This window comes from Cydia amplana, chromosome 24 (assembly GCF_948474715.1).
Source record: "Cydia amplana chromosome 24, ilCydAmpl1.1, whole genome shotgun sequence".
Classification (NCBI taxonomy): domain Eukaryota; kingdom Metazoa; phylum Arthropoda; class Insecta; order Lepidoptera; family Tortricidae; genus Cydia; species Cydia amplana.
The window spans coordinates 3,307,739-3,333,514 of record NC_086092.1 but is presented as its reverse complement, the minus strand read 5'-3'; the positions used below and the strand labels follow the sequence as shown (position 1 = coordinate 3,333,514).

At 36.9% G+C, this 25,776-nt stretch overlaps 2 protein-coding genes and 1 long non-coding RNA gene across 3 annotated transcripts in view; 2 read left to right on the top strand and 1 right to left on the bottom strand.

The window, feature by feature from the left end:
• Positions 1 to 25,776, top strand: part of LOC134659190 (uncharacterized) — a 216,820-nt gene that overhangs the window by 173,503 nt on the left and 17,541 nt on the right. The window lies entirely within an intron of this gene.
• On the top strand, positions 1,661 to 14,390 carry LOC134659186 (uncharacterized). The gene is made up of 10 exons (XM_063514820.1): positions 1,661 to 1,712; positions 6,626 to 6,721; positions 7,307 to 7,468; positions 8,010 to 8,179; positions 9,019 to 9,148; positions 9,360 to 9,501; positions 10,420 to 10,511; positions 10,999 to 11,140; positions 11,862 to 12,058; positions 14,200 to 14,390. Exons 2-10 carry the CDS (start codon positions 6,640 to 6,642, stop codon positions 14,322 to 14,324), a joined length of 1,242 nt encoding a protein of 413 aa, XP_063370890.1. The 5' UTR covers positions 1,661 to 1,712; positions 6,626 to 6,639; the 3' UTR covers positions 14,325 to 14,390.
• LOC134658952 (gastrula zinc finger protein XlCGF49.1-like) lies at positions 18,419 to 19,161 on the bottom strand. Its single transcript, XM_063514558.1, has one exon. The coding sequence runs from the start codon at positions 19,159 to 19,161 to the stop codon at positions 18,433 to 18,435; it is 729 nt and encodes a 242-aa protein (XP_063370628.1). The 3' UTR covers positions 18,419 to 18,432.

Sequence of the window (25,776 nt, the reverse complement as noted above, 5' to 3'; positions counted from 1 at the left end):
TAGGGTTATCCTATAGATAGGTTAGGTTAGGTTAGGTTTGTTTTATGGCAATCTTGAAAAGTGACGCGTTTCTGAACCAAATAAATAAATAATAAATAAATATTATAGGACATTATTACACAAATTGACTAAGCCCCACGGTAAGCTCAAGAAAGCTTGTGTTGTGGGTACTCAGACAACGATATACAATTTTTATATAATTAATTTTTTTTTTTTTTAGTCGTGACCTTTTCCCATCTACTTGGGGTCGGCCCTCCTTATCCTTCTCTTCCACTGTGCTCGGTCTTGAGCTGTGCTGGCGTCCAATCCTATTTCATTTATTTTAATATCCTATTTTATTTTAACCTTTGGGAGATTATAAAAACTGGAGCCTACGTCAATCAATACTTGGGATTAGTTGTCAAGCGGACCCCCCCCCCCCAGGCTCCCATGAGCCGTGGCAAAATGCCGGGACAACGCGAGGAAGAAGATTTAAACCTTTGGGAAACCAACAAACGGGCAAAACAACACACAAAAGTAGGTAAATCATATTACTCGTACTACACAGATTTAAAGTTGTAACGTTACATTACATAGTTTTTCCTGAGTACACGGTTACCGACATACTACTATATATTTACATTCAATATGTGCAAGTGTTACTTTTCGTACCATTCGATTTACCTGTGTACTCATAAATACCTACCTAGCCTAGCTGTAGATGTTTATACATACTTCACAATTTCATAGAAGTTTGACGTTTGACATAACACTTGCACGTCTGGGCCATCTATAAAATTGGCTGCAGACTTATCTTGGTCTGCACAGTCTGTGTTGTCAAAATCTTTTATTTACCGTGCTATTCGACCTTAAGGTGTAGCCAAGAAGATTCATTATTGTTAACAGACAGTATAATCTATGTCTATTTGAAATTATTTCAAATATATTTATTGCATAGCCTCATCACCAAAATAAACTTCCTTATAATTGTACTGTAAATTTCGTATAAATAAATAAAACTAACTAAATACTCAATCGAGCGTTCCCCGCGATTTGTGTTTGTATCAGCGGGCTATTCACAAAACGGTTACACTTCACGAATGTCAGACCAGTCTAATCTTGACCTCTCGTATGCAACTCTGAGGCATACAATACAAATCGATGTTTTACTAAACGAATATTTGGTGATCGATATTAATCGATTAGGACCTAATTGATTAATGTCGATCACCAAATATTACCTAATCATTAGGTACCTAATGGAATAGTTTGGCAATGGGATATCAAACAGAGCACGGTGTGCCACGGTTTCATTTGAGCTTAGCGCAACGTATTGTGCATTTTGCTGCAAAAAATACAGGTATAGTCAGGCAATTTCCGTCAGCGGCAAAAAAGCGGCAAATTTAAAAAAATGCAGGCATGAAGGGTTATTGTCCCATTGAAAATTACAATTTCGCGCCTTTTTCTACTGACAAACTTGTTTGATCGGCTATAAATACCTATATATAATTATTATTTAAAAAAATATCAGCCCAAAAATCAACAAAGAGCTTTTTTGCGCGCGCGCGCGGCACGGCCAGAAACGAAACGAAACCTAGCTACGAAAGTTAGCTTCGTGAATGACCAGTAGACCGGAATTATGTGTCTCCGCTGTAGGGCAATGCCAAGGTCCGCTATAAAAGCTCCCGCTAGCTTACGAAGAAAGCTTTCCGCCGATCGACGCGGGCTCTCACGTACGTACTTTTACAATTTTTTCGCAAATTCTAGTAAATCTCAGTACCTTATTAATCGGTTGTCTAGGAAATATTAAAGGAAAACTTTTGGTTTCGTTTCCGTCCCGGTTTTTTTGTAAGTAATTGTAATTGTGACCTTTATTGCAGACAAATAGTCCATATATTATACACATAATAAATTACAAACAGTAGGTATTTAAAAATAACTAATTAATCATAAATTCATAACACAATACACACTAAGTCAAATAAATTAAATTAACACTTAAGTCATAATAAATATGCAAAAATTCAAAATTCACATATAAACATTTCAAATTTAAGATTTTAAACTATTTAAAGTAGGTTTTTGCCTTTAGGTTTTTTTAATTTCAACTCGACAGGTATTTACCCCTTACTGCATGTAATAAAAATATTTGTTCTTTGAACTTTAATAGCTGTCAATAGACTTGAATATAATTTATTCAGCAAATTTCGTTAATGGTAGGTACATAGAGTCCTTATAGACTTGAATATCATATCCGCCATATATGTGACGTTATCTATGAAAAGGGACCTTATTGTCGATGACGCTTACGGCATTATTAACGATCATCCGATAGAAATACAATGTCGCGTGACGCTGTGCGGCGTAAGCGCCATCGACAATAAGGTCCCTTTTCATAGATAATGCCCCATATGTCTTCGTATTCGTATATGCGGTATATAAAGGGTTTAAGTATTTAATCATGTCAAAAGAATAAAATTTTGTTATCGATAAGTAATCTCAATGAAAAGTATTTGTAGTAAAAATAGTGACAGGTGCTTTATAAGATATTTATTATTTCGGTGTAAAAATATTAGTTTAGTAGTTTTTAATTTAACCGGAATATATTTTTTTATATATATAATAGAGTGCTCACCCAATACATCAGTTTTAGTAGGTACCAAAAAGACTATTAGGATCTTATCTCAACAGCATAAGACTTTCCGGTCGGTGCTACATCTATTGTCAAGTAACAGTACTGATAGTTCCGCTACTCGATGCTAGATGTAGACACTGAAATTAATAGTCTGAACTGATGTATGGAGTGAGCACTCTTGTCTTACTATATTTCTCTATGATATAACTAATAGTGTTATATTAAAAAACTGTTTGCTACGTTAATTTCTGTGAATAAAACTATGTACTTAATATAAAAACATAAATAATATGAAAGCAAGCAATTATTACTTTTTAACTAAAAGTGTATAAATAAAAATACACATTAAAAACAAAAATATACACTACACTACTACACTATATACTAAATATGTATAAAATAAAATAACTACCTACTGAAACCCGCCCCGGGCTGCCCCCAGTGCAAAGGTGACCATACTGACCATCATCACTGCCACCAATATAATTCAAATAATCCAAATTGTTAATGCCTAATACGAGTACCTACAGTCGTATAGACATAGACATAGACATAGAAAAGTTTTATTCAACATCACATGAAGTTGCAGAGTTAACAGATAGTGTAACACATTTTTACAGATAAACCTTAAATGTAGACTTAAAAACTAAGAAATTGAGTTGTACATCTAAGGGAGAAATATTCATGAGTGTTAAATAGGAGCTTGCCTCAGCATAATGTTGCAGTATATTTAATTATTTACTACAACGCTGGTTTTCAGGCAGACCCTTGATACATTATCCCTTACTCGCTGTAGTCGAAAACTAAACGCCTTACAGTTATAAATGTTAACAAAGTGTGAGTGTGAACTGTATATGCTAAAATTTGGAAAGAACAATAGTAGCTATGGTGTAAACTAAACTGAATGGAAATAAAAGGAAGTATATGATCTTATAAGATGTATAAGATAGATAATGATATGGATGTAAATATACTTAATAGAGGTAAAAAATAAACATAAATATGAAGTATACATAAATATGAAATATAATAAAATATAATTTAAGTTTTAAAACTTATAAGAAGTTGCTATCCCAGTGTTCCAGAATTAAGTTAAATTCCAAGCCACGTTTTACATTCTCGCAAAACAATGGGTCTCTATTGTTTCCCAAATAGTTTTAAGTCATAATGTATTGTTTGCCCGCATTTTCGTTAGTCATTAATTCATTTGATTCTGAAACGCGTCACTTTTCAGTATTGCCATAAAACAAACCTAACCTGACCTATCTATAGGATAACCTTACGAAAATCCTAAAAATTAACGGTTTCAGTTTTAGGACTAATGATAATATGGGGCATTACCTATCTATGAAAAGGGACCTTATTGTCGATGGCGCTTACGCCGCACAGCGTCACGCGACATTCTATTTCTATCGGATGATCGTTAATAATGGCGTAAGCGCCATCGACAATAAGGTCCCTTTTCATAGATAACGTCACATATGACAAAACGATACATTATGACTTAAACTTTATGGGAAACAACGGGACCCCCAAATTACATACATGTGTCCATCCACATTTTACTCAAACCAGGAACCTAGGTCTTAGACCTAGACAATGCCTAATTTCCCGTGTTTACGATCTATTGTGAAGAAACATTCTAACCTTTCTGTAGTTCCCGTTAAACTACCAACTACATAACTACTAGTTACCGTTAAACTACCAACTACATAACTACTAGTTACAAACATATAGAGGGTACAATAATAAACTAAAAAGCAATTAAAAGTAGACACTCTGTATGGAATTTTTCAAAAAAAACGGAACCCGGGAATTACTGTTAAGTTTGGATCATACAATCTCTCTTGTGAAGGCATTGACGTATATCTCGATCAGGACTGGCCTTACGGGCAATAAGAATGGGGCATGAATGGGCCAGCACAGCGGTGTGACACCGCTACAACGCGATTGGTTGATGAGTTCGCATCACGCGCGCGATTGGTCGCAAGTGTCGCAACTAGTTGCGTTAGACTGCACGATTGGCTCGAATTTGTGCGTGACACCGCTGAACTAGTACCATTTTTAGTACCCGTAACGTAAGGCCCGTTTTGAGATATACGTCAATGTGTGAAGTGCACATAAAATAACATAGAAAGTACCCGTTCAAATTAGAGATTATTAATCTGTTCACGACTGTTTCATTTAACATTTACGTCACTCATTAAATTAAAAAACAATCTATTTCAAAAATCGACATTTCTAGTTGAGATAAAATGAAAAGAAAACATTTAATAATAGTTTTATACTTAAATACTTCATTGAAGATGTTTCATATTTGTATTAAAAAAAATGTTTTATACCTATCGTGCTTCCTGCTTACGAAAGGTTGTCCGTATTAAGTATGAGACCGCCGGTTTTTATTTAATTTTTATTTCTTTTTTCAACCTAGCACTTTCACATAATAGAATATAATAATATACTCAATGTTTACTGTTAATCTGGGCCCAAACATTAACTGTAGTTTAACGATGCAAACTGCATCTTAAAAGTTCACTGAACCCAACCGGTTAGCACTATTGATGTACCAATACCAATCCAATCATAACTTACTTTTACCTAATAACTATTTGACTATAAACAACCTAAAGCCAACCTTAAACCTTCCTATCAAAGTTTAATATCATTTGATTTTTCACGACTAATTCCAATTATTTATCTAAAAGTTGCAATCGATTTTGAATCTTAGTACATATAGGTATAGAGTTGAGATTTGGTTTGGTTTAATAAATGACCGGTTTTGGTACGCCGCTAGGCAAAACTAAAGATTTCGACATGAAACATTGATATTCGAAAACCTCGTAGATGGGAAATAACAAGTAACTTGTATCAATTTTTGGGTCGTTAATTGGTAACCGTTATTTGTAATTTACATACATAACCGTAGTACTTAACTGTATTATTAGATATATGACCACTTAAAGTAATTTAAATATTACGACATAAATAAAAATAACACATATATGTACCTAACTTGGAGGATACAACTAAACGGAGTAGCCATTAACAGGCTTTCCCCTCTGTCGAAAATAGGCGGCCAACGGTCATACACAATGTATGGACTGACGTTTATCTGACATGGCTATTTTTACGCTACGCATACATTTGACGTTCCCCTCCCCCGCAAAAATCGGCAGACTGTTTTGTACAGAAAATTACAGACATGGCGTCTCCGTTTGATTATATCCTCCAAGGTACCTAATCGTAATTCTGATGATAGCATAGATAAATATTTCTCTATGATGATAGCATGATAGTAAGAAAGCATAAGAAAATATCGATAATGTGTGGCTAAATTATTATTATTACATAAGTTTAAAAAAAACCTGTGTTTCCGTATAGGATGCCTTGCTGCCTACATGGAAATGCAGTTTTACTTTTAAAAAACCGGAAGTGCGAGTCGGACTCGCCCACCGAGGGTTCCGTACTTTTTACTATTTATTGTTACATCATCTGTGAAAATTTCAACTGTCTAACTATCACGGTTCATGAGATAGACAGACACACAGACGCACAGTGGAGTCTTAGTACGGTCCCGTTTTTACCCTTTACGGAACCCTAAAAACATTTACACTGACTGACATTGACAGTGTCAATAGAAAAATAGTCTAATCAACTAGCGTTCTCAACGTCTTTTTCCTAAACCATAGAGAAAAAAATACATAGATTGCTCACTCCATACATCAGTTTTAGTATCAAAAAGACTATTAGCATCTAGCATCGAGTAGCGTAACTATCAGTAAACTGCTACTTGACAATAGATGTAGCACCGACCGGAAAGTCTTATGCTGTTGAGATAAGACTTTCCGGTCGGTGCTACATCTATTGTCAAGTAGCAGGCAGTACTGATAGTTCCGCTACTCGATGCTAGATGTAGACACTGAAATTAATAGTCTAACTGATGTATGGAGTGAGCACTCTTGTCTTACTATATTTCTCTATGCCAAAACTAACTAGTGTTTCCTATTGCAGCTACTCAACACAAGATGGCGCTGTCTTCAATAAGCAGATTAGTTCTGCTGGTCGCTGTGGCGTACAGCGAGGCGTCCGACTTAACGTTATCACGAAGTTAGTATATGCGCCGCTAGATGGCATGTAATTCAGTTTTAAGAAGAGATGAGTAAGTAAAGATGGCTAAATATGTCCTATGTACAAAAATATACACAAACATATTGGTTTAATTAAATCCTTGCATTTGTTGGAACAGCGGGGTTTTCTGTCACAAACATATCTGTTGCTTAAAAGAAGATCCCAACCTGTTTTGCAGCACTAGGTATTTGTACAAAAACCAATAAATATTTTTCATTTTTCATTACTGCCGCAATTGTGATTTTCGATACCCATTTATAACAATTGACAGCTAGTAATGCAGGCACTTATTTACACCCGAACGCCACCTTAAAGGTGAAAAGACACTGAATAGCTACACAAACCGAGTTTAATATAGTTGGAGTGATTTTAATCTTAAACATACAATAATATGCTTAAAATTTTAATCATTTCTACATATCTACATACGTTTTTTACATGCCTGTTGGTCAAATATAGCGACACCACTTATTGTAAGATGACCATCACTGTATGTACTACCTATATTTGCAAATAAAACATTTTGAATTTGAATTTGAATTTATATTTTGTTTATCGTTTCAGCAATCAGACAAGCGCCCGGCAGCATCTTCACCGTCGGCAACGGGGAGCAGTGCCTCGGCTCAGACCGGACGACCGGCGGCGTCTGCTTGTCCAGGAACCAGTGTAACACGCAAGGAGGGAAGGCTATTGGCTTCTGTGGGGTCTTTGCTACGTGTTGCTCCCGTGAGTATACAGTTATGAAACATTAAAACCAATAAAAGTTTATTTAATTACACAAACGGGTCTACCGCGATATAATTTCATTTTTTTTGTCTTTTGTGACCACAGCTGGTACAACTCAGCTGAAACGTCGGAATTTAAGGTAAAAACAAGGAAATTATATCGCGATAGACCCGTTTGTGTAATTAAATATGTGTACAAAACGCGAGAGTTTAAAGTGGAATAAAAGTTTAACCAGAGAAAGTTTTCCATAATAATTTTTAACGACTTAAATATGATCTACACCCACTAAGCCATTAAAGCCATACTAGAGCCTCAAGCTGTCTCGAAATCAATAGAACTACCGATCGGAAGGCTAATAGAGTTTTTCCAACGGGCAATTAAGGCAATGCGTGCAATTAAGTGGGAGTGGAATTTATTCTTAATATACTTGCTATACTGGTTTTAAAAGTCCTTGCTTTCTTGGATGTGTCAGATGATGTACAAGCGCAGGTTAAAATGAAGTGACAGTTCAGTATTCAACTTATAGTATTTTAAATTCCAGTGAACGCGTGCGACGTTCGAACCAACACCAAGGTGGCGATCTTCATCAACCCCCCACTAAACCGCGAATCATCAGGCCTGGAGTGTTCTTACAATGTTGAAATCAACAACAACAATGTTTGTCAGATGAGGATTGACTTCGAGACCTTCAACCTGGCGCCTCCAACTACGGTAAGTTTCGCTACTTGTCAATAGATGGCGCTATTTTAAAACTGCCTCTAAACCGGGAGTCTTCAGACATTGAGTCCTCATACAACGTCGAAATAAACAACAACTTTAATAGTCAGATGAGGATTGATTTCGAGACCTTCAACCTGGCGCCTCCAATTAGGGTAAGTTTCGCTACTTGTCAATAGATGGCGGTATTTTAAATCTTCCTCTAAACCGGGACTACCGGGAGTCTTCAGACATTGAGTTTTCTTACAATGTCGATATAAACAACAACGTTTGTCAGATGAGGATTGACTTCGAGACCTTCAACCTGGCGCCTCCAACTACGGTAAGTTTCGCTACTTGTCAATAGATGGCGCCTGGCGGATTTATTGACCCTTCATCAACTTTCATTAACCATAATGATGCCATGTCATATCATGTGTCATATAAAAAAGTCGAAACTCGAAATGTACATTGTATTCTTTGCTCCAAATCGACAATTAAATTAGATACAATTTGTGTTAGTAGGTAAGGATCAGTTTTGAGATGAACAACCGTCATTTCCTTTGTAAAGTACCCTCAAGTGGGGTAACTGAGTATAGGAGGGAAACTTTATACCAAGGAAATATTCATCCATTATAATGAACGTGGTTGACAGCAGTATACTTTTTTACAATCTTTACAATAAGGATTTACCAGTCTTAGGGTCAATTTTTCAACTAACTAGATTAGAACAGTGAAAAAATATTGCCTATTAGTTACCCATCTATCCCCAGTTATCCCACTTGACGGTAGTTCGTAAACCTTAAGTTTCTGACAGCAGATAGGTAGATAAATGTTTACTTGTTATTATACAGATCGACCCCGTGGAAAACGTCACCCAAAGGCCGGGCTATACGTGCAGAAACGATATCTTCCAAGTAACCAACCTTCAGGCCAACTCGGACTTCGTCCCGCCGCTCTGTGGCGACAACAATGGACAGCACTGTGAGAATTTAAATTTACCACCAGTATTTACACACACACACACACCAGTATACACACACACACACACACACACACACACACACACACCAGTATTTACAAGGGTACACCTTTTTTGACATCGATTTAAGGTCCCAAAATTAACTTAATATAATACAAAAAATAATGTTATGACTAAATTTTTTTTTCTAACTTCGACTATTTTGCCCCGCAGTGTACGTCAGGGTAAACGCGTCCACCAACAGCCGATCTATCCGCATCAACTTCAAGATCGCCGACCGCAATACCCAGCCGAATTTGCCCCAGGCTACCTGGAAAATCAAGGTCACTCAGTTGGAGTGCTTCAATACTTTGGGGTAAGTTTAACTTTCTGTATGTCCTAAACGCAGACAATCCAACCTCTAGACATAGCATAGTCGCGCTACCCCCTCTGCCACACATACGGTAGCGTTACTCCATCTTCGAGTCAATCCCGTGCCATGATTGGTCGGTTCAAAGACGGACCAATCATTCGCTCACCTCGTCCCCCCGCACCCCCGTATTTTTGGCAGCATCGGTTTAATGAAAGAATTGGCCTAAGCTCAGTCTAGAGGTTGGATTGTCAGTGGTCCTAAAACATACTGCCGCAATAGGGTTGGCCGGTCGAAGTATATAGCAGATGGCGCCATCATAGCTTGCCCTGTCAATCCCTAGAATTGTGTCAAATTTTTGTTTTTTTGTAATGCCCTGGATGCCAGCCCTTTAAGCCAAATCTCATAGTACAAGAGCCAAGCTATGATGGCGCCATCTATGCAAACCTTTGACAGTGGCCAACCCCATTCTAATATTTTTGTTTAAATTGTATGTAGAGATCATTCTAACTTGTAGCTATTATAAAACGCGATCTCCGAATCCTGTTTGAATCAGACTGTACCTAGGTAATATAATATCATAGAGAAATATAACGCGAGTTATTTCGTAGTCGACATCTAGCGTCAAGTAGTGGAATTATCAGTTAAGTACCACTCTTTCTTTACTTATCTAATCTATTTATCTAATACCTTTAAACGAGCAATCTTTGTATATTTATTTATATATATATTTTGGGGATCTCGGAAACGCATCTAACGATTTCGATGAAATTTGCTAGGCGAGGGTTTTAGGGGCGACAAAATCGATCTAGCCAGGTCTCATTTCTGGGAAAGCGCGCGTTTCGAGTTTTTATGTTTTCCGAGCAAAGCTCTCCCAGATATTATTTCTCTATGGTAATATCTATATATTTCATTGCCATTTAGCAAATACCGCGATGGCATCCTGAACGCCATCACATCGTCCCTCCCATCGTCGCCGCTGTCCACCTCCGCCGATAGAGACGAGTACCTTATTGGTAAGTATACCTATCCAACATCGTTGCCTTTATTAAATAAATATATGTGCCTTAAGTTTTAAGGCACATACATTTACATCTAAGGGCTGATTTAGACGGCGCGCGAACTCGCATGCGATTTTAGTTACATTGCGGACTGTTGGTTACGTCCAATTCAACCGACTGATCAAAACCAGCAATGTAATTTCGCATCGTCTACGAGTTCTCGCATCGTCTATATGAGCCCTAACGCGCCGTGTATGTACCCATATCTAAACTTAACCTACCCATAATTTGATTCTTCCACTTGATTCCAATCCATTTGCAATTTATAAGGATCAATTCCTCACTTAGCTTACCGCGCGGTACCTGTTGAAATGTAGGAAACATGAAAATGATTTTGTGTAGGTAAATACATTTACGCGAAGTGTATGTTCTGGCCTAAGTTTGGTTTATCTAACGACGACTAGCTGTACCCTTATTTTATTATTATTACTTTCATTTCCAGCCCCTCCCGGTTGCCTGCAGTACTACCCTGATCGCTCCGGCTCCTTCGAATCCTTCAACTACAACAGAGGCGCCGGACCTTATATTGCTAACCTTGCTTACGCCACGTGCTTTAAGCGGACATCCGACGTTTGCGGTGTTAAGTGAGTACATTCTTGAACTTCCTTTGAGCAACCAAGGACAGATATAAAGTGATGTTTCACAACCCGATAGATTTTATTTAAAAAACTCCGTCCCGGGCTATAACTCTCTGTCACTCTAATTATGTCTTAATGAGAGTAAAAGAGAACCCCGCAATTTGGGAATTTCGGTTTTCGCGGTAAGCCCCCCGCTTCTTGTGCCGGCCGGGAATGCACTAGCTAGTGAATCAATCTCTTCTACATCTTGTAATTTGTATAATTCACAATACCTACATAAGTAAACCAGACTCCTTCAAACTTGGATGTCCGCCATCAACAGTGACCGGAAGAAAGCCCAAGTCAATGACAAGACTACCCAGCGGCGGTAGCACGGTCGCATTTTTATCGCTTGTCACCATGCCATTCGCGTTCTAACAAGTATGTAAGTGCGAGTTATCACCTATTTATGTACCCGTGATGAACGAATAAAGAATTGATTGATTGATTGTCGATTGATTATCGTCTGTCACTATGCCCGTCACAGACGATAAAATGGAAACCCTGCACCTCTATCGGGTAGCCTATCGCGGCTAGTCTATCTCGCGCCAATCATGTAGCCCGGCTGTAGGTATAACTAAGATCGAGAAGAATTGACCCTAAAATAAATGTGGATGTGGCTAGCAATGACAGAAATACATAAAAAAATTGAGCAGGATTCTATTTTGATTTTGGTTTATTTCCACAGGCTAACAGCCGCAAGTTTCGTTATGGCATACCGCCAGGAAGACAACCTATACCTCGACACAGACTGCCAAATAAACCCGTTCACCCAGGGCGCGGCGCAGTCTGAGGACTACCTCTTCATCCCTGAGGCTGAGACCGCTGACGGCTTGCGAGGTGCCAAGTTCTGCGGGGAGAGTGCCAGCAACCAGATTATAGCTTGTAAGTTCTCTTTCGTCTTCTGGAGACAAGTTATTTTATAATGCAGGTAAAATTTAAGCCCCCTAAAGTTGAAGACTATAACTTTAACCCTGAGGCTGAGACCGCTGACGGCTTGAGAGGTGCCAAGTTCTGCGGGGAGAGTGCCAGCAACCAGATTATAGCTTGTAAGTTCTCTTTCGTCTTCTGGAGACAAGTTATTTCATAATGCGGGCAACATTTAAGTCTGAAGACTATAACTTTAACCCTGAGGCTGAGACTGCTGACGGCTTGAGAGGTGCAAAGTTCTGCGGGGAGAGTGCCAGCAACCAGATTATAGCTTGTAATTTCTCTTTCGTCTTCTGGAGACAAGTTATTTCATAATGCGGGCAACATTCAAGGCTGAAGACTATAACTTTAACCCTGAGGCTGAGACTGCTGACGGCTTGAGAGGTGCAAAGTTCTGCGGGGAGAGTGCCAGCAACCAGATTATTGCTTGTAAGTTCTCTTTCGTCTCCTGGAGACAAGTTATTTCATAAAGTAGTGTACGTACTTATACATTTAAGTCTGAAGACTATAACTTTAACCCTGAAGCGGAACTGTCGACGGTTTGAGACTTGAGACCCAAGTTCTGCGGAGAGATTGCCAGCAACCAGATTGTTGCATGTAAGTTCCCTTTCAATGTCTTTTGGGGACAATTCCAATTCCTTGCCGGCGTCTATATTTCAGAACTCATATAACCCGGCAACCTTCAAATCAAGGGTGAACAGCATGAACCTATAATATTACGGACAGAGTTTCGCTTACAACACAACTGTGATTCCAACATCCACCAGTTTCATAGTATTTACGCGTGACACACACACATTGACAGCCCACATCCACCAGTTTGCCGTCAGACGAATCGAAACGTCATTGAAGTAAACATGTCGAAGAAAAATATAAAATATGCCGGCATGCGTAGTTAAATCCTGCTAGAATTGTACCGATCGAATGAAAAAAAGTCACGGAATAACTTTTCATACTTAAGTTTATCAATTAGTACGTAAAATCACGATAATTTGTTGTTTATAAATTAACAAACTGCAAAACAGGAGTGTGACCAGTAATATGAATAGGGTAATTTCCCGAAAGTAGGGTAATTGATACCCTTCTTATTAAATCATTATGTATTAATGTATCATTTATGTAAATGGTTAAATTATTGATTGTGCATTTCAAACTAGGTCGGTATGGTAATTTCCCGATACTAAAGAGATTAGACGCTTACATGCATGTTTGATAGTTAACGTTTGTTTGTTATGTATTATAATTTTTTTGTTGAACCAGATATGTTTCAAGTTAAATGTATAAATTAAAAAAACATGACGAACTGATTTCATTACGATGCTAAATATCATTAGGTATTGAAAATAATGTTTGCACAAAGTAATTGTGCAATATTGCGCATTTTCAAGACCTATAAAATCAGATACGTACACACCTTTTTTATTGTCTAACGTAAAACTGTCCTAATTTTTTTTATTTGAAAACAAGGACGATATTAAAAATAATTGTTTCACCATTAGGGGAGAATTTGTGTTACATGGTAACACTCGTCTACACGCACACATTCAAACCGTCCGCCATTGCAGTGTCACAGTTTGTCTTAGCTGACAGTCCGTCCGTAATATTCTAGGTCCATGGTGAACAGACACCTTCTGGGCAGGTTCACTCCATCGTAGGCCACGTCTTCGCCTCTGTGGCCATGAGTAAGCCCATTTATAACATATAAAAAAAATGTATTTCATAATGTAGGTATAGGTACATTTGGTTAATTTAGGTACTATCCTATAGGTAATCCTCTAGACTGTAGATCCTCTAGACTAGGAATCCTCTAGACTGAGTTTAGAGCAATTATTTCATGAAACCGATGCTGCCAAAAATACGGGGGTGCGGGGGGACGAGGTGAGCGAATCCCGTGCCGTGATTGGTCCGTTCAAAGACACGGATCAATCACGGCACGGGATTGACTCGAAGATGGAGTAAAACTACCGTATAAGTGGCAGAGGGGGTAGCGTTACTATGCTCAGTCTAGAGGATTCCTAGTCTATGCTATAGGTACTCCCCACATTTAAATTGATAATTTATGATAGCCTACTTAAACTGACAATGGTATTTTACAGCTACCCCGCCAGGCCCGCTCTACGTACATTTCCACAGCGACAACCTCGTGACAGACGACATCGACGAGTCCGGATACAGATTCAACTATAACGTGCTCAACAACTGCGTGCTCAAGCGAAAGTGAGCCTTGCTGCTTAGGATTAAGAGCCTCGGCTGGCTTGTATTATGAAGCTATCTATTTCAAACTGGGTCTGTGGTCGCGTACTTTTTTTATTCAGTTTTTTTTTAATGGAGAAATCCGTGTACAATGCCGTACACCGCGGGAAGTTGATAACTGGCGGGAAAAAATAGAAGAAATTTGATTGAACCTTATGTAATTTATTTCAAGTTTAATTTTCTTCAATAAAATATCTCGAGTTATCAACTTCTTCCCGCCGTGTACGGAAATGGCCATGGGCATGATTATTTGCCCACATATGACGCAATTATGACCGTCTAGTATTAAAAGTAACTTAAGTCTAGTAAAATATTCTAGTAAAAGGTAACTATTGTGGCTTGGACATTTTATTACAATTGCAATGGATTTTTTTAGAAGTATTAGAGAAGAATTTAATAGTGTTTATTACCAGATCCAGTTGGAATGAAAAAAAGCTTTGTATTTTAACTATTTATTTAGAAAATGAAGAATAAAGAATAATATATCCAGCCGACGCTATATGTAATAAATGGTTATGATGAAATGAATCATGTTTAAGTATAAATTATGCATTTATTAAGTGCCAATAGTATTTAGTAATTTAAGACAATTAAGTTTACAGAATAAACATAATAAAAAATAAAGTTTTGTTTCCATTCATGAGTACCATGGGGTAGGTAGGGCAAACTTTACTTTCTCTTAATACTATAGATAGACAACAGTTAATCACAGACATATTTATGGGTTATTCCCACTAGTTACCACCAAGTTGTTACCAGTGGTAACTACTGGGAATTTTTTTCCCACCTTTTACCACTGGTAACTACTGGGAAAAATAATTACCAGTAGTTACCACCAAAATTTTGTTAGAGTTAAATACTAATAAAAACAGTATAAAAATAGTATAGTATAAATATAGAGTGATTTAATATATAATTATAAGTCGATTAGAGTTTTAGTAAACTGCCTTAAAAGTGACCAAAACTATTGAAAGAGTTTAACCGGTACTAGTACAAAAACTAAAAATATGTAAGGATAAATTTAATAATCCATTTAGATTATTTTTAAAGTGACTTTATTAGGTAATTCAAAATCACTCTATATTTATACTATACTATTTATACTGTTTTTATTTGTATTTATTAACTCTAACAAAATTTTGGTGGTAACTACTGGGAATTATTTTTCCCAGTAGTTACCACTGGTAACAACTTGGTGGTAACTAGTGGGAATAACCCATATTTATCTATATGTACTTTAAATTTAGTCATGTGACAGTCACACACTATTTTTTAATTATTTTAAATACTTACCTAAAAGTTGAAACATAATCCCTAACCCTAAAAAGGCTTTACTTTACATGTTAAAATATCGAGAAGCGGTATGTTCATGCCAAATATTGTTAGCTTTCCAATAGAGCACAGTACAATGATTATATTTATATCTAGCCCAAACATGCGCGTTGCATATTAACTGTCAGCGTTGCATTATTAGGAAACTGTGAACGTTGAATTATTAGGAAACTGTGAGCGTTGTATTTTTAGGAAACTGTGATTGCATTATTATGAAACTGTGAGCGTTGCATTATTAGGAAACTGTGAGCGTCGCATTATTAGGAAACTGTGAGTTTTATCCTTGATTAAATCCTGGACCACTTTAGTATTTAAATAAATAATTTCAACGATTAAACTAAAATAATTTAATTTTATTAAAAAAAATCCTTAATTGAATATTGAATAATATAATTCATTATTTATATTTTGTTTTAATTTTACCTAACCATATAGTTAGGTGACGACCAAATTCACTCAGTCAACTGGTCACTTGGTCAACCAGATCTTGACAGTAGAAAAAGGCGGCAAATTTGAAATATCCCGAATATACCCGAAGGGATATCATCCCATAGAAAATTTGAATTTCGCGCCTTTTTTTACTGACAAGATTTGGTTGACCAGCTAAACCTTAACAAATAATATATTGAGTTACATGAACCAGTTTGCCAGTAACTGCTGTCTTTTTTGACACTTTTGATTTTGTCTGTCACAAGACCTTGCTAGCCAAATGTGAACTCTACGGTATACGTGGAGTCGTTAATGATTGGCTCAGAGATTACTTGCATGCCAGGACTCAGTTTGTGGAGGTATTACAAATTAATTCGAACAAAACAGTAACTACTTATCAATCGTCGACTAAACTTAACAATGTGGGAGTGCCTCAAGGGAGTATTTTAGGTCCATTACTGTTCCTACTGTATATTAACGATTTACCAAATGTAACGACGTTCAAATGTACTCTTTTCGCAGATGACCTGTCCGTCGTAATCCCTTGTCGTGACCCTAATACATATAACAAGGATATTAATGACACAATACAAAACATTGTAACCTGGTTAAACGAGAATAATTTAAATGTCAATTTCCAAAAGACAACATTCATCCAATTTGTAAACAGAAATGCTGTCAAACAACCTCTCATAGTTACTTTTTCAAATCAAATTGTAACGGAGTCCGATCAGACTAAGTTTTTAGGTATATGCGTGGATGATACTTTATCTTGGAATGAGCATATTAATAAAGTATGTAGCAAAGTAAACTCGTTTGCATATGCCTTATGGAGGTTGACAAAAATTAGCAGTAAAGAGACTGCAATACAGGCGTATCACGGCTATGTTTGCTCTGTACTCAGGTATGGTATTCTTCTTTGGGGAAATTCTAGTTACGCAAACAAAGCGCTGTTAGCACAGAAACAGTGCATCAGAGCTATTTGTGATGTAGATATATTGACCTCATGCAGACCTCTATTTAGAAATATGAAACTTCTGACTATGCCAAGCATGTATTTATATGAAATTTGTTTATTTGTTAGAGTGCATCCTGAACTTTTTACTACGTATAGGGACATTTGTCACTTTAATACAAGATACCCTAATCGTCTCGTCATACCTGCTAAAAAGACAGTATTATATGGAAAGAGCGCTTATTGTATGGCAATAAAAATTTATAACTGTCTCCAAGATGATCTGAAAGAATTACCACTTAGTCTTTTTAAGCGTAAACTTAAGAGTTGGTTGATACAGGAATGTTTTTATTCAATTGATGAATTTTTTGACTATTTCAAATATGACTAAATAGGTACTGACAATTGGAATTAGATTAAGTATGACATTTATATTTAGCGACATGTATAATACTAGATTTATTAGCATTATTAATAGATGTAGCATAGCTCGTATTTGTGTTTTTGCATGCCAGTTGCTGGTGAAGTATGCATGTGCTTCTTAGTTACTAAGTCCATCTTTTGTACCATATTTTATGCAAAATAAAGATATTTGATATTTGATATTTGAACCTTAATTATTACCACAAGCACAGAGCTTGCATTCTTCGTAACAGCATGGATACGGTGATATATGTAATATTATTTATTTTTTGCGTTTTAAGTTTAAAAATTGTATGGAGATGAGATTATATGTCACCGTACACATGCGGTTTGAAAAACTGTATAGTGACTTTTTAGGGTTCCGTAGCCAAATCGTAAAAAACGGAACCCTTATGGATTCGTCACGTCTGTCTGTCTGTCTGTCCGTCTGTCCGTCCGTCTGTCACAGCCACTTTTTTCCGAAACTATAAGAACTATTACTGTTGAAACTTGGTAAGTATATGTATTCTGTGAACCGCATTAAGATTTTCACACAAAAATAAAAAAATAAACAATAAATTTTGGGGGTTCCCCATACTTTGAAACTCAAAATTTTTTTTTCATCAAACCCGTACGTGCGGGGATCTATGGATAGGTCTTCAAAAATGATATTGAGGTTTCTAATATCATTTTTTTCTAAACTGAATAGTTTGCGCGAGCGACACTTCCAAAGTGGTAAAATGTGTGTCCCCCCCCCCCTGTAACTTCTAAAATAACAGAATGATAAAACTAAAAAAAATATATGATGTACATTACCGTGTAAACTTCCACCGAAAATTGGTTTGAACGAGATCTAGTAAGTAGTTTTTTTTAATACGTCATAAATCGCCTAAATACGGAACCCTTCATGGGCGAGTCCGACTCGCACTTGGCCGCTTTTTTTAAATCACGTCACTCATCAGTGTTCACGCGCGTGTTTTTTCCAGTTAGATTTAAGCCTAAATCGTTTTTTGCATACATCACACGAATACCGCATATCCCTTACGTGTATAAGCTCATGTGTAGCTAAGTGGTATTTATGAGAGAACCTTTTGTGACATGTAATACAACAGTATGGTTTCTCACCAGTGTGAACACGAATATTCTGTGTTAAATTATGTTTTTCCGAAAACTGTTTCTTACATGTCTCACAAGACAACGGCTTCTCACCGGTGTGGACCCTTTCGTGTCTCGTCAAGAGTATTTCTTGCGTAAACTTCTTGTTGCACGTTCTACAGGTGTATGATTTATCCATATGATTTAATTCGTGGAGCGATAGATGTGTTTTGCGCTTAAACCGCTTGTTGCATACTTTGCACGAGTACGGGTTTTCACCAGCGTGAATTCTTTTATGCTCGACTAAATGAGTTTTATAAGCGAAGGGTCTGTTACAAATGTCGCATTTATACGGCTTTTCCCCTGTGTGTGTTCGCTGATGATCTTTCAAGATGGTTTTTCGTGTGAATGACTTATTGCATGTTTCGCAGGTGAACGGCTTTTCACCAGTGTGAATCCGTTTGTGGTTTCTTAGTAAGAAATTATGTTTATATTTTTTGTTACATATTTCGCAGACGTGTTCCTTTCTAGGCTTAGTTTTGTATTTTATTTTTCGGCTTTTCGACGAGAAGACTTTTAGGACCTGTATCATCGACATTGACAGATGATAAGTTATCCTTACGAGTTTTATTTTTGTAACAATCAGCCTTATTTTGTAGAGCAACTGTATTATTAATATCGGACGCTGTGTTAATTTCTGCACTTAAAACATCTGGCTCAGCTTTGAACACTGTGACAGCAATATTGATGGCTGATGGGAAATTCTCATCAGTCTCAGTTTTTCTGACATCTGTATCATTTATACTATCGGACGATGCGTCGCTCTCCAGTTTAGGTACTGTATTATCAATGTCTGCCCCAGTTTTGAACACAACTGTATCGTGAATATTATCGGATGATGCGTTGTTTCCTATTTTGTCATCATCTGGCTCAGTTTTCACTACTATATCATAAATATTTTTCCCAAGTGTTGTTTTCCTGCTCAGCCGCTGTGTTGCCTGCATTTGTCTCAGTTTTCCGGACATCTGTAACAAAATATATCAAACTATACTTTACTCATCGCAAGGACACAAATATTTAACCTCTTAGATCACAGAGGTCGCTATAAAGGACAAACGCAAGTATTATTAAGCCGCTTTCACACATTCGCAGTTACTACTAAAGCGCTATACTCAATTTGTTCACCTATAACGTACTAATATCTGGGTGACCGAGCTTCGCTCGGAAAACATAAAAAAACTCGAAAATGCGCATTTTCCCAGAGATAAGACCTAGCTAGATCGATTTTTCGCCCCCAAAAACCCCCATATAGCAAATTTCATCGAAATCGTTAGAGCCGTTTCCGAGATCCCCGAAATATATATATACCTATATATATTATTACATTTTTCATAAGTATTACATTTTAATATCTATCTAATACCTTTAAACGAGCAATTCTTGTTTATTTATATATATATATATATATATATATATATAAATAAACAAGAATTGCTCGTTTAAAGGTATTAGATAGATATTAAAATGTAATACTTATGAAAAAACAGCCTAGCCTAAGTCTATTAATTTTATTTCAATTCACACACCCAGCGGGTCTTTTGTGCCATACAGTGCTACAAATCAGACAACAGCTTACTATTTCTAACGCAGCCATTATGTAAGGTAAACGAATATGTATATCCTATAGTCCGTTTAAGCTTTGCGCTAATTTTAACATAGCAAAGCCGTTCTAAGCGTTATACACTTTTGGCGTTATTCATAAACGGCTGCTAACTTAATCAGTTGATGATCGTCGTTTGTCCCTATCTGTCGTTATACCATAGAGATAGGGACAAAAGATGATCATCAGCTGATTGACTTAGCAGACATGAATAACGCTGTTTATTCATAGTAATTTGACGATTATAATGCCATTTCCACTATTTGTCTGCAAAGAATGTGCGGAATTATCTTGGCTCGACTCTAGGTACGTTAAGGGTTACAATAAAACATTAAAGATTACAAGAATTATTTATTGAAAATGCAAAATATTTATTAGACTCCGGGTATCCCGGGTATCCTATTATTATTGATACATTTATACGGTGCTACCAGATATGCAGGGATTCGGCGAATATTCGTGATGGCGTCTCTTTCATTTTCCTTGGGTATTGAAATACGCCATCACGAATATTCGCCGAGTCCCGATATGTGTGGCCGCACCCTTATATTATAGCACTGGCGCCACTAATTGCCTGAGATAATAAAAAAAATAGTAATAATTGTTCAACCAAGTGGATTGCCTTGCATATTTTTTACAATATTACTAATTCTTGGTGGTATAGATGAGATGTAACATCGCAAGTCACCCGCGATATCCATTTCATTATCTTGTTTCACTTTAATATCAACAGCAGCCAAAAACGCTTTTTCACATAAATATGTGTTCGAAAACGGTAAGAATAATCGCAACGCCTGTTCCGATATTTCGGGATAAACTGTCAAATACTTCACCCAGAACAAAGTTTTGTTTGTCTTATCAAAATCGTATTTCGCAGAGGAATTGTGCTTCATTTCACACGCTTGCTCTTGAAGGTTTTCGGGTAAAGATTCTATTTCGATATGAAAAGGATCCGTTGCCAATCTGAAAATGGCGTCGTCGTACGGATTCGGGAAATATCTCTGGAACTCTTCGCTTAAATGTTTCAAGTGGTATGATATTTGTGTTTTAATCGCAACATCTTCAAAAACCTCATTTAATTGCGTTTCTTCTGACATCGCATGTAATCTCGGGAAAGAGGTATAGTTGCAAGGGTCTGTTAATATCTTACGGTTCCATAATTGCAATTTATCAACATACGCTTTTATAGTATCACAATGATGAATTATATTCGAGTTTCCCTGTAATTTGAGACTTAGATGATTTAATGAATCGAAAATATCTGCTAGATATACCAAAAATATTTGGACACCTGGTTTTCCAAAATGTGTGTATAATCCATCCTGCTTATTTTTTCCTAAATACAAAATCACTCGTTCTCTAAGTTCGAATAATTTTGCCAGCATATTTCCTTTTGACAGCCACCGGTTCTCGGTATGGAACAGTAATGTTTTCATTTCTTCTCCCATATCTTCAAAAAGCGCTTTAAATAGTGGAGCAGTTTGCGCGCTTCTTTTGATGTAGTTGACAATAGTAATACACAATTTTAAAACTTCGTGAAGGCCGCTTGGAAGTGTTTTAACTGCCAACGCATGTCGGTGAATGAAGCAATGAATTACAGTAACTTTGGGGGCTTTTTCTTTGACCAATTGAAGAAACTCGGAGCATGAGCCAAGCATCGCAGGAGCGCCGTCTGTGCAAACTCCAACCAATTTGTCCCATGAAAGATCATGTGTTGCAAAAAAATCTGATAAAATTGACATGACACGAGCAGCCTCTGTAGACCTTGCTAACTCCATGGAAAGCAGAATCTCTTCTCTTATTTTTAAATCTTGAATATATCTGACGAAAATAATTAATTGAGAGCATCCTTCAACATCTGTACTTTCCGATAATTGTATTGCAAAGAATGGTGATTCGTCCACAGCGGCGACCACCTGATTTTTTATGTCTTCAGCCATATCATCAATGTTGCTTTTTATAATGTTATCAGACAGTTGTATTTGAGATATCTTTTGTTTACTCTCAGTACCAAGTACAATATCAACTGCTTTTAAAATGCTGGCTTTTAAAAGGCTTTCACCAATTTTATGACTTTCCTTTTCTTTCGCGATTAAAAGCGATAGTTCGTACGACGCTTGTAGCTCTCTTTCAGATCCAAATCCCGAGTATTCTAGTTCTAGCATTCCTTGACCAAAAGCAAAAGACGCTTCTTCTTGAACTATCTGATTGGAAGCTTCTTGTTGTTCTATTTTTATCCGTTTCAAAGGCGCTGCTTTGGCCTCAAAGAACTCTTTAGTTTGACATCGCAGATCACTATGTTTTGTCAACAAATGTCGTTCTAGACGGCACGGGCGCATCGCGTCGTTGCTTAGTACTTTGTAGCAGATAACACACATGGGATGCGGGCGGTCACCTTTTTCGATAGCCACGAAACCGTATTTGATGTAGTCATCGTTATATTTACGTTTTTTTGCGCTCATGATGAAGTTAAATAGTAAATTATTTGCACGGCGTGGGACTGACTGGGTAACTAACCGGCGGGTGGCGGTGTTCGGGACCCAGTGCGCATGTCCGCATAATATGGTTGCGCTTTCACCGCCTGTAGTAGTGTCTGTCATGCGTCGCTCTCGCACTCACATGTTTGAGCGTAACAGCACGGTGAGTCGGTGACTGACGCTAAAGGGGCGGCCATCTTGGCCTCTCTGTTGGCGGATGCCGGGTGGGGTGAACAATTCAACATTCGATAAGCCGTCGGTTAGTTCACAATGCGCAGTCGCGCGACGCGCTACAGATCTTTATAATTTATTATAGTAAACTGATGATTGCGTGTATGTATGAGATTACGTACAGTAATAAATAACAATACATACAGGGAGTAATAGCTGATTTTACTCTCAACTTATGCCAACTATGGAAGTTACACGGCTTATTTTTTTGTTGTAAATTTATAAAGAAATATTATTATTTAGGTACAGTAAATTACTAATTGAAAATACACGGAGATATAAAAACAACAACAAAGAACTTATCAAATAACATCTAGACAAAAAATATCGTCAAATTTGTCAAATGATATATATATATAGTTAGCATATTTTTCTACATGTCTTAATATTTAGCCTTCAATGAGCTTGTGCTTTATTGATAAAATAATGCAGATGATCACTTATTGCTAAATTTCAGTTTATTAACAAGTCATATACAAATTTACGTTAAGTATATCTGTTCCCAACAATTAAGTAGGTACTGTGAAAATAAATACCAACTAATTTAATCCACCTCAGAACTATATATTTATGTATTCCCAATTGCCCCCGCCCCCGCCCCATTTGACCACTGCGATACAATGAGGGAGGACAGATGGGAGTGATTTATTTATATGAATGCACTTATTGCCATCTGTGGCGGGATAAATGGGAATACACCATAACTATGTGGACAGAACTGGACACTGAGTTTCAAGACCTTTGGGTACAGACAACAGAAATGATTATTGACAAAAAACTTACTATCACCTTCAAATACTTCAGAATTTAACTCTTGTACAAGTTCCAATATCATTTGTAATTCTACTTCACTCTTCCCACAATCCTCACCTGATGCTGCTGTGTCATCGGACTTCCATATCGGTTCAGATTTTACAAATACTTTCTCCATACCTTTTTAGTTTTTGCCCCAAAAGGAATATTTTAGGTGTCTGCCAATCTGCCAATTTTTTTTTAATCTTAAGTTTGTTTAGTGTAGGATGCCAGTGTTTTATTAAATATTGTACTGATTGGTAATAAATCTGTATGCCAATGACAGTAAATTAAAAAACTAAAAGGATATGAATACTGGCGCAATATTAATGTTAACACTTGAAGTAGGTTAAATTTTGATGTTACGACAGTCCAAAAGGCTTAGATGTGATGATAAAAATATAATATAGTCCTAAGTTGGACTGCAAATATGGGAAGAGTCTTTAAAATAATAACGATTCGAAATATCGATTTAAATAAATACAATATTATCGTCACGTGAACATTTGCAAAGAATAAAATTATAAATTATAATTATTATAAACAAGGAGTCAAGGACACAACAACCAACAAGACATTTACAATGACATGTTGACATGACATCGTGCATTACATTGACATGACACTTGGTCAGTGTTGCCAGAGCACTGAAAGCTAAAAGTACGACATATATATATTATACTACTCTTTGAAGTACGACCCGGATCATAAGGCCTGTCCAGACGAGGACAATTTTTTGCCAATCTGATGAAATTGTCCGATCAAATCAAAGAGTAAAGTAAGTACCTAGATCAAATCAGGCCGTGCGGACGCAAACGCCAATTTGGCTCGCTGATTTCGATCGCCGATTATGACCAATATCTGTGCCAATATTAACGATAGAATGAATGTGCGGACGCAAGAATACCAATTTGTGACTCCTGTATTCGCGTTTGGGGGCACTTTTTTGATTTAGAACGGTCAAATATCACTATAAAATTGGTGATTAAATTGGACATCACAAACGGATTCACACTGGTGAAAAGCCGTTCACCTGCGAAACATGCAATAAGTTATTCACAAAAAAACCATCTTGAAACATCACCAGCGAACACGGGGGACAAGCCGTTTAACTGCGATATTTGTAATAAACCCTTCGCTTATAAAACTCATTTATAGTCGAGCATAAAATAATTCACACTGGTGAAAACCCGTACCGTACTTACTCATGCAAAGTATGCAACAAGCTGTTTAAGCGCAAAACAGATGTGTTCCCCTCCACGAATTAAATCATATGGATAAACCATACACCTGTAGAACGTGTAAAAAAAAAAACAACGGGTTGCACTCCGGGAGTGCCGACAGAAGTGAAAACTCAGTGACTTGTCCAAAATATCTGCAGCACTATGTATAACTGACCCATCCTCCTTTCTATTGAAAAACTTTAGTTCCGAAATTGCTGGTCAGTGAGCTTGTTTAAAATTCGAAATTCAAATTTGTAGCGTTAATTGTTTAAAATTTGAATAGAAATTGTAAAGTTACCTTGCAGACCTAGCATTTAAATATATTTGGTCATGATATTTTGAGTTATATTCACCAGTACTAGAGCTCACTTTTATTAGCGATTTCATCAAGATGTAGCTTTATTGAATTATATTTGAGTGTTATAAAGTTAGAATTTAACTGTGAGATCCTCGTATTTCAGCCCGTACAAGATTAGAACCTTTTTCATGTCATGTCATTGAGTTTTTCTTTATTGATTTAAATGCCATCTAAATGAGTGGCCATCTAAACCTTACGGTCACGTGATCGCCTTACGCTGTCTTGAGTTTACATTTTTTCCCCACCTCAAAAAGTGCCCAGCGCCGCTAAAGAAGTTTTCACTTCAAAAACCTAAATAATTTAACGAAGCATATTCGTGGTCACACCGGTGAAAAACCATACTGTTGTATTATGTACATCATGTACATGTCACAAAAGGTTCTCTCATAAATACCACTTAGCTACACATGAGCTAATACACGTAAGGGGTATGCCGAATATGTGTGACGTGTGTAAAAAACGATTT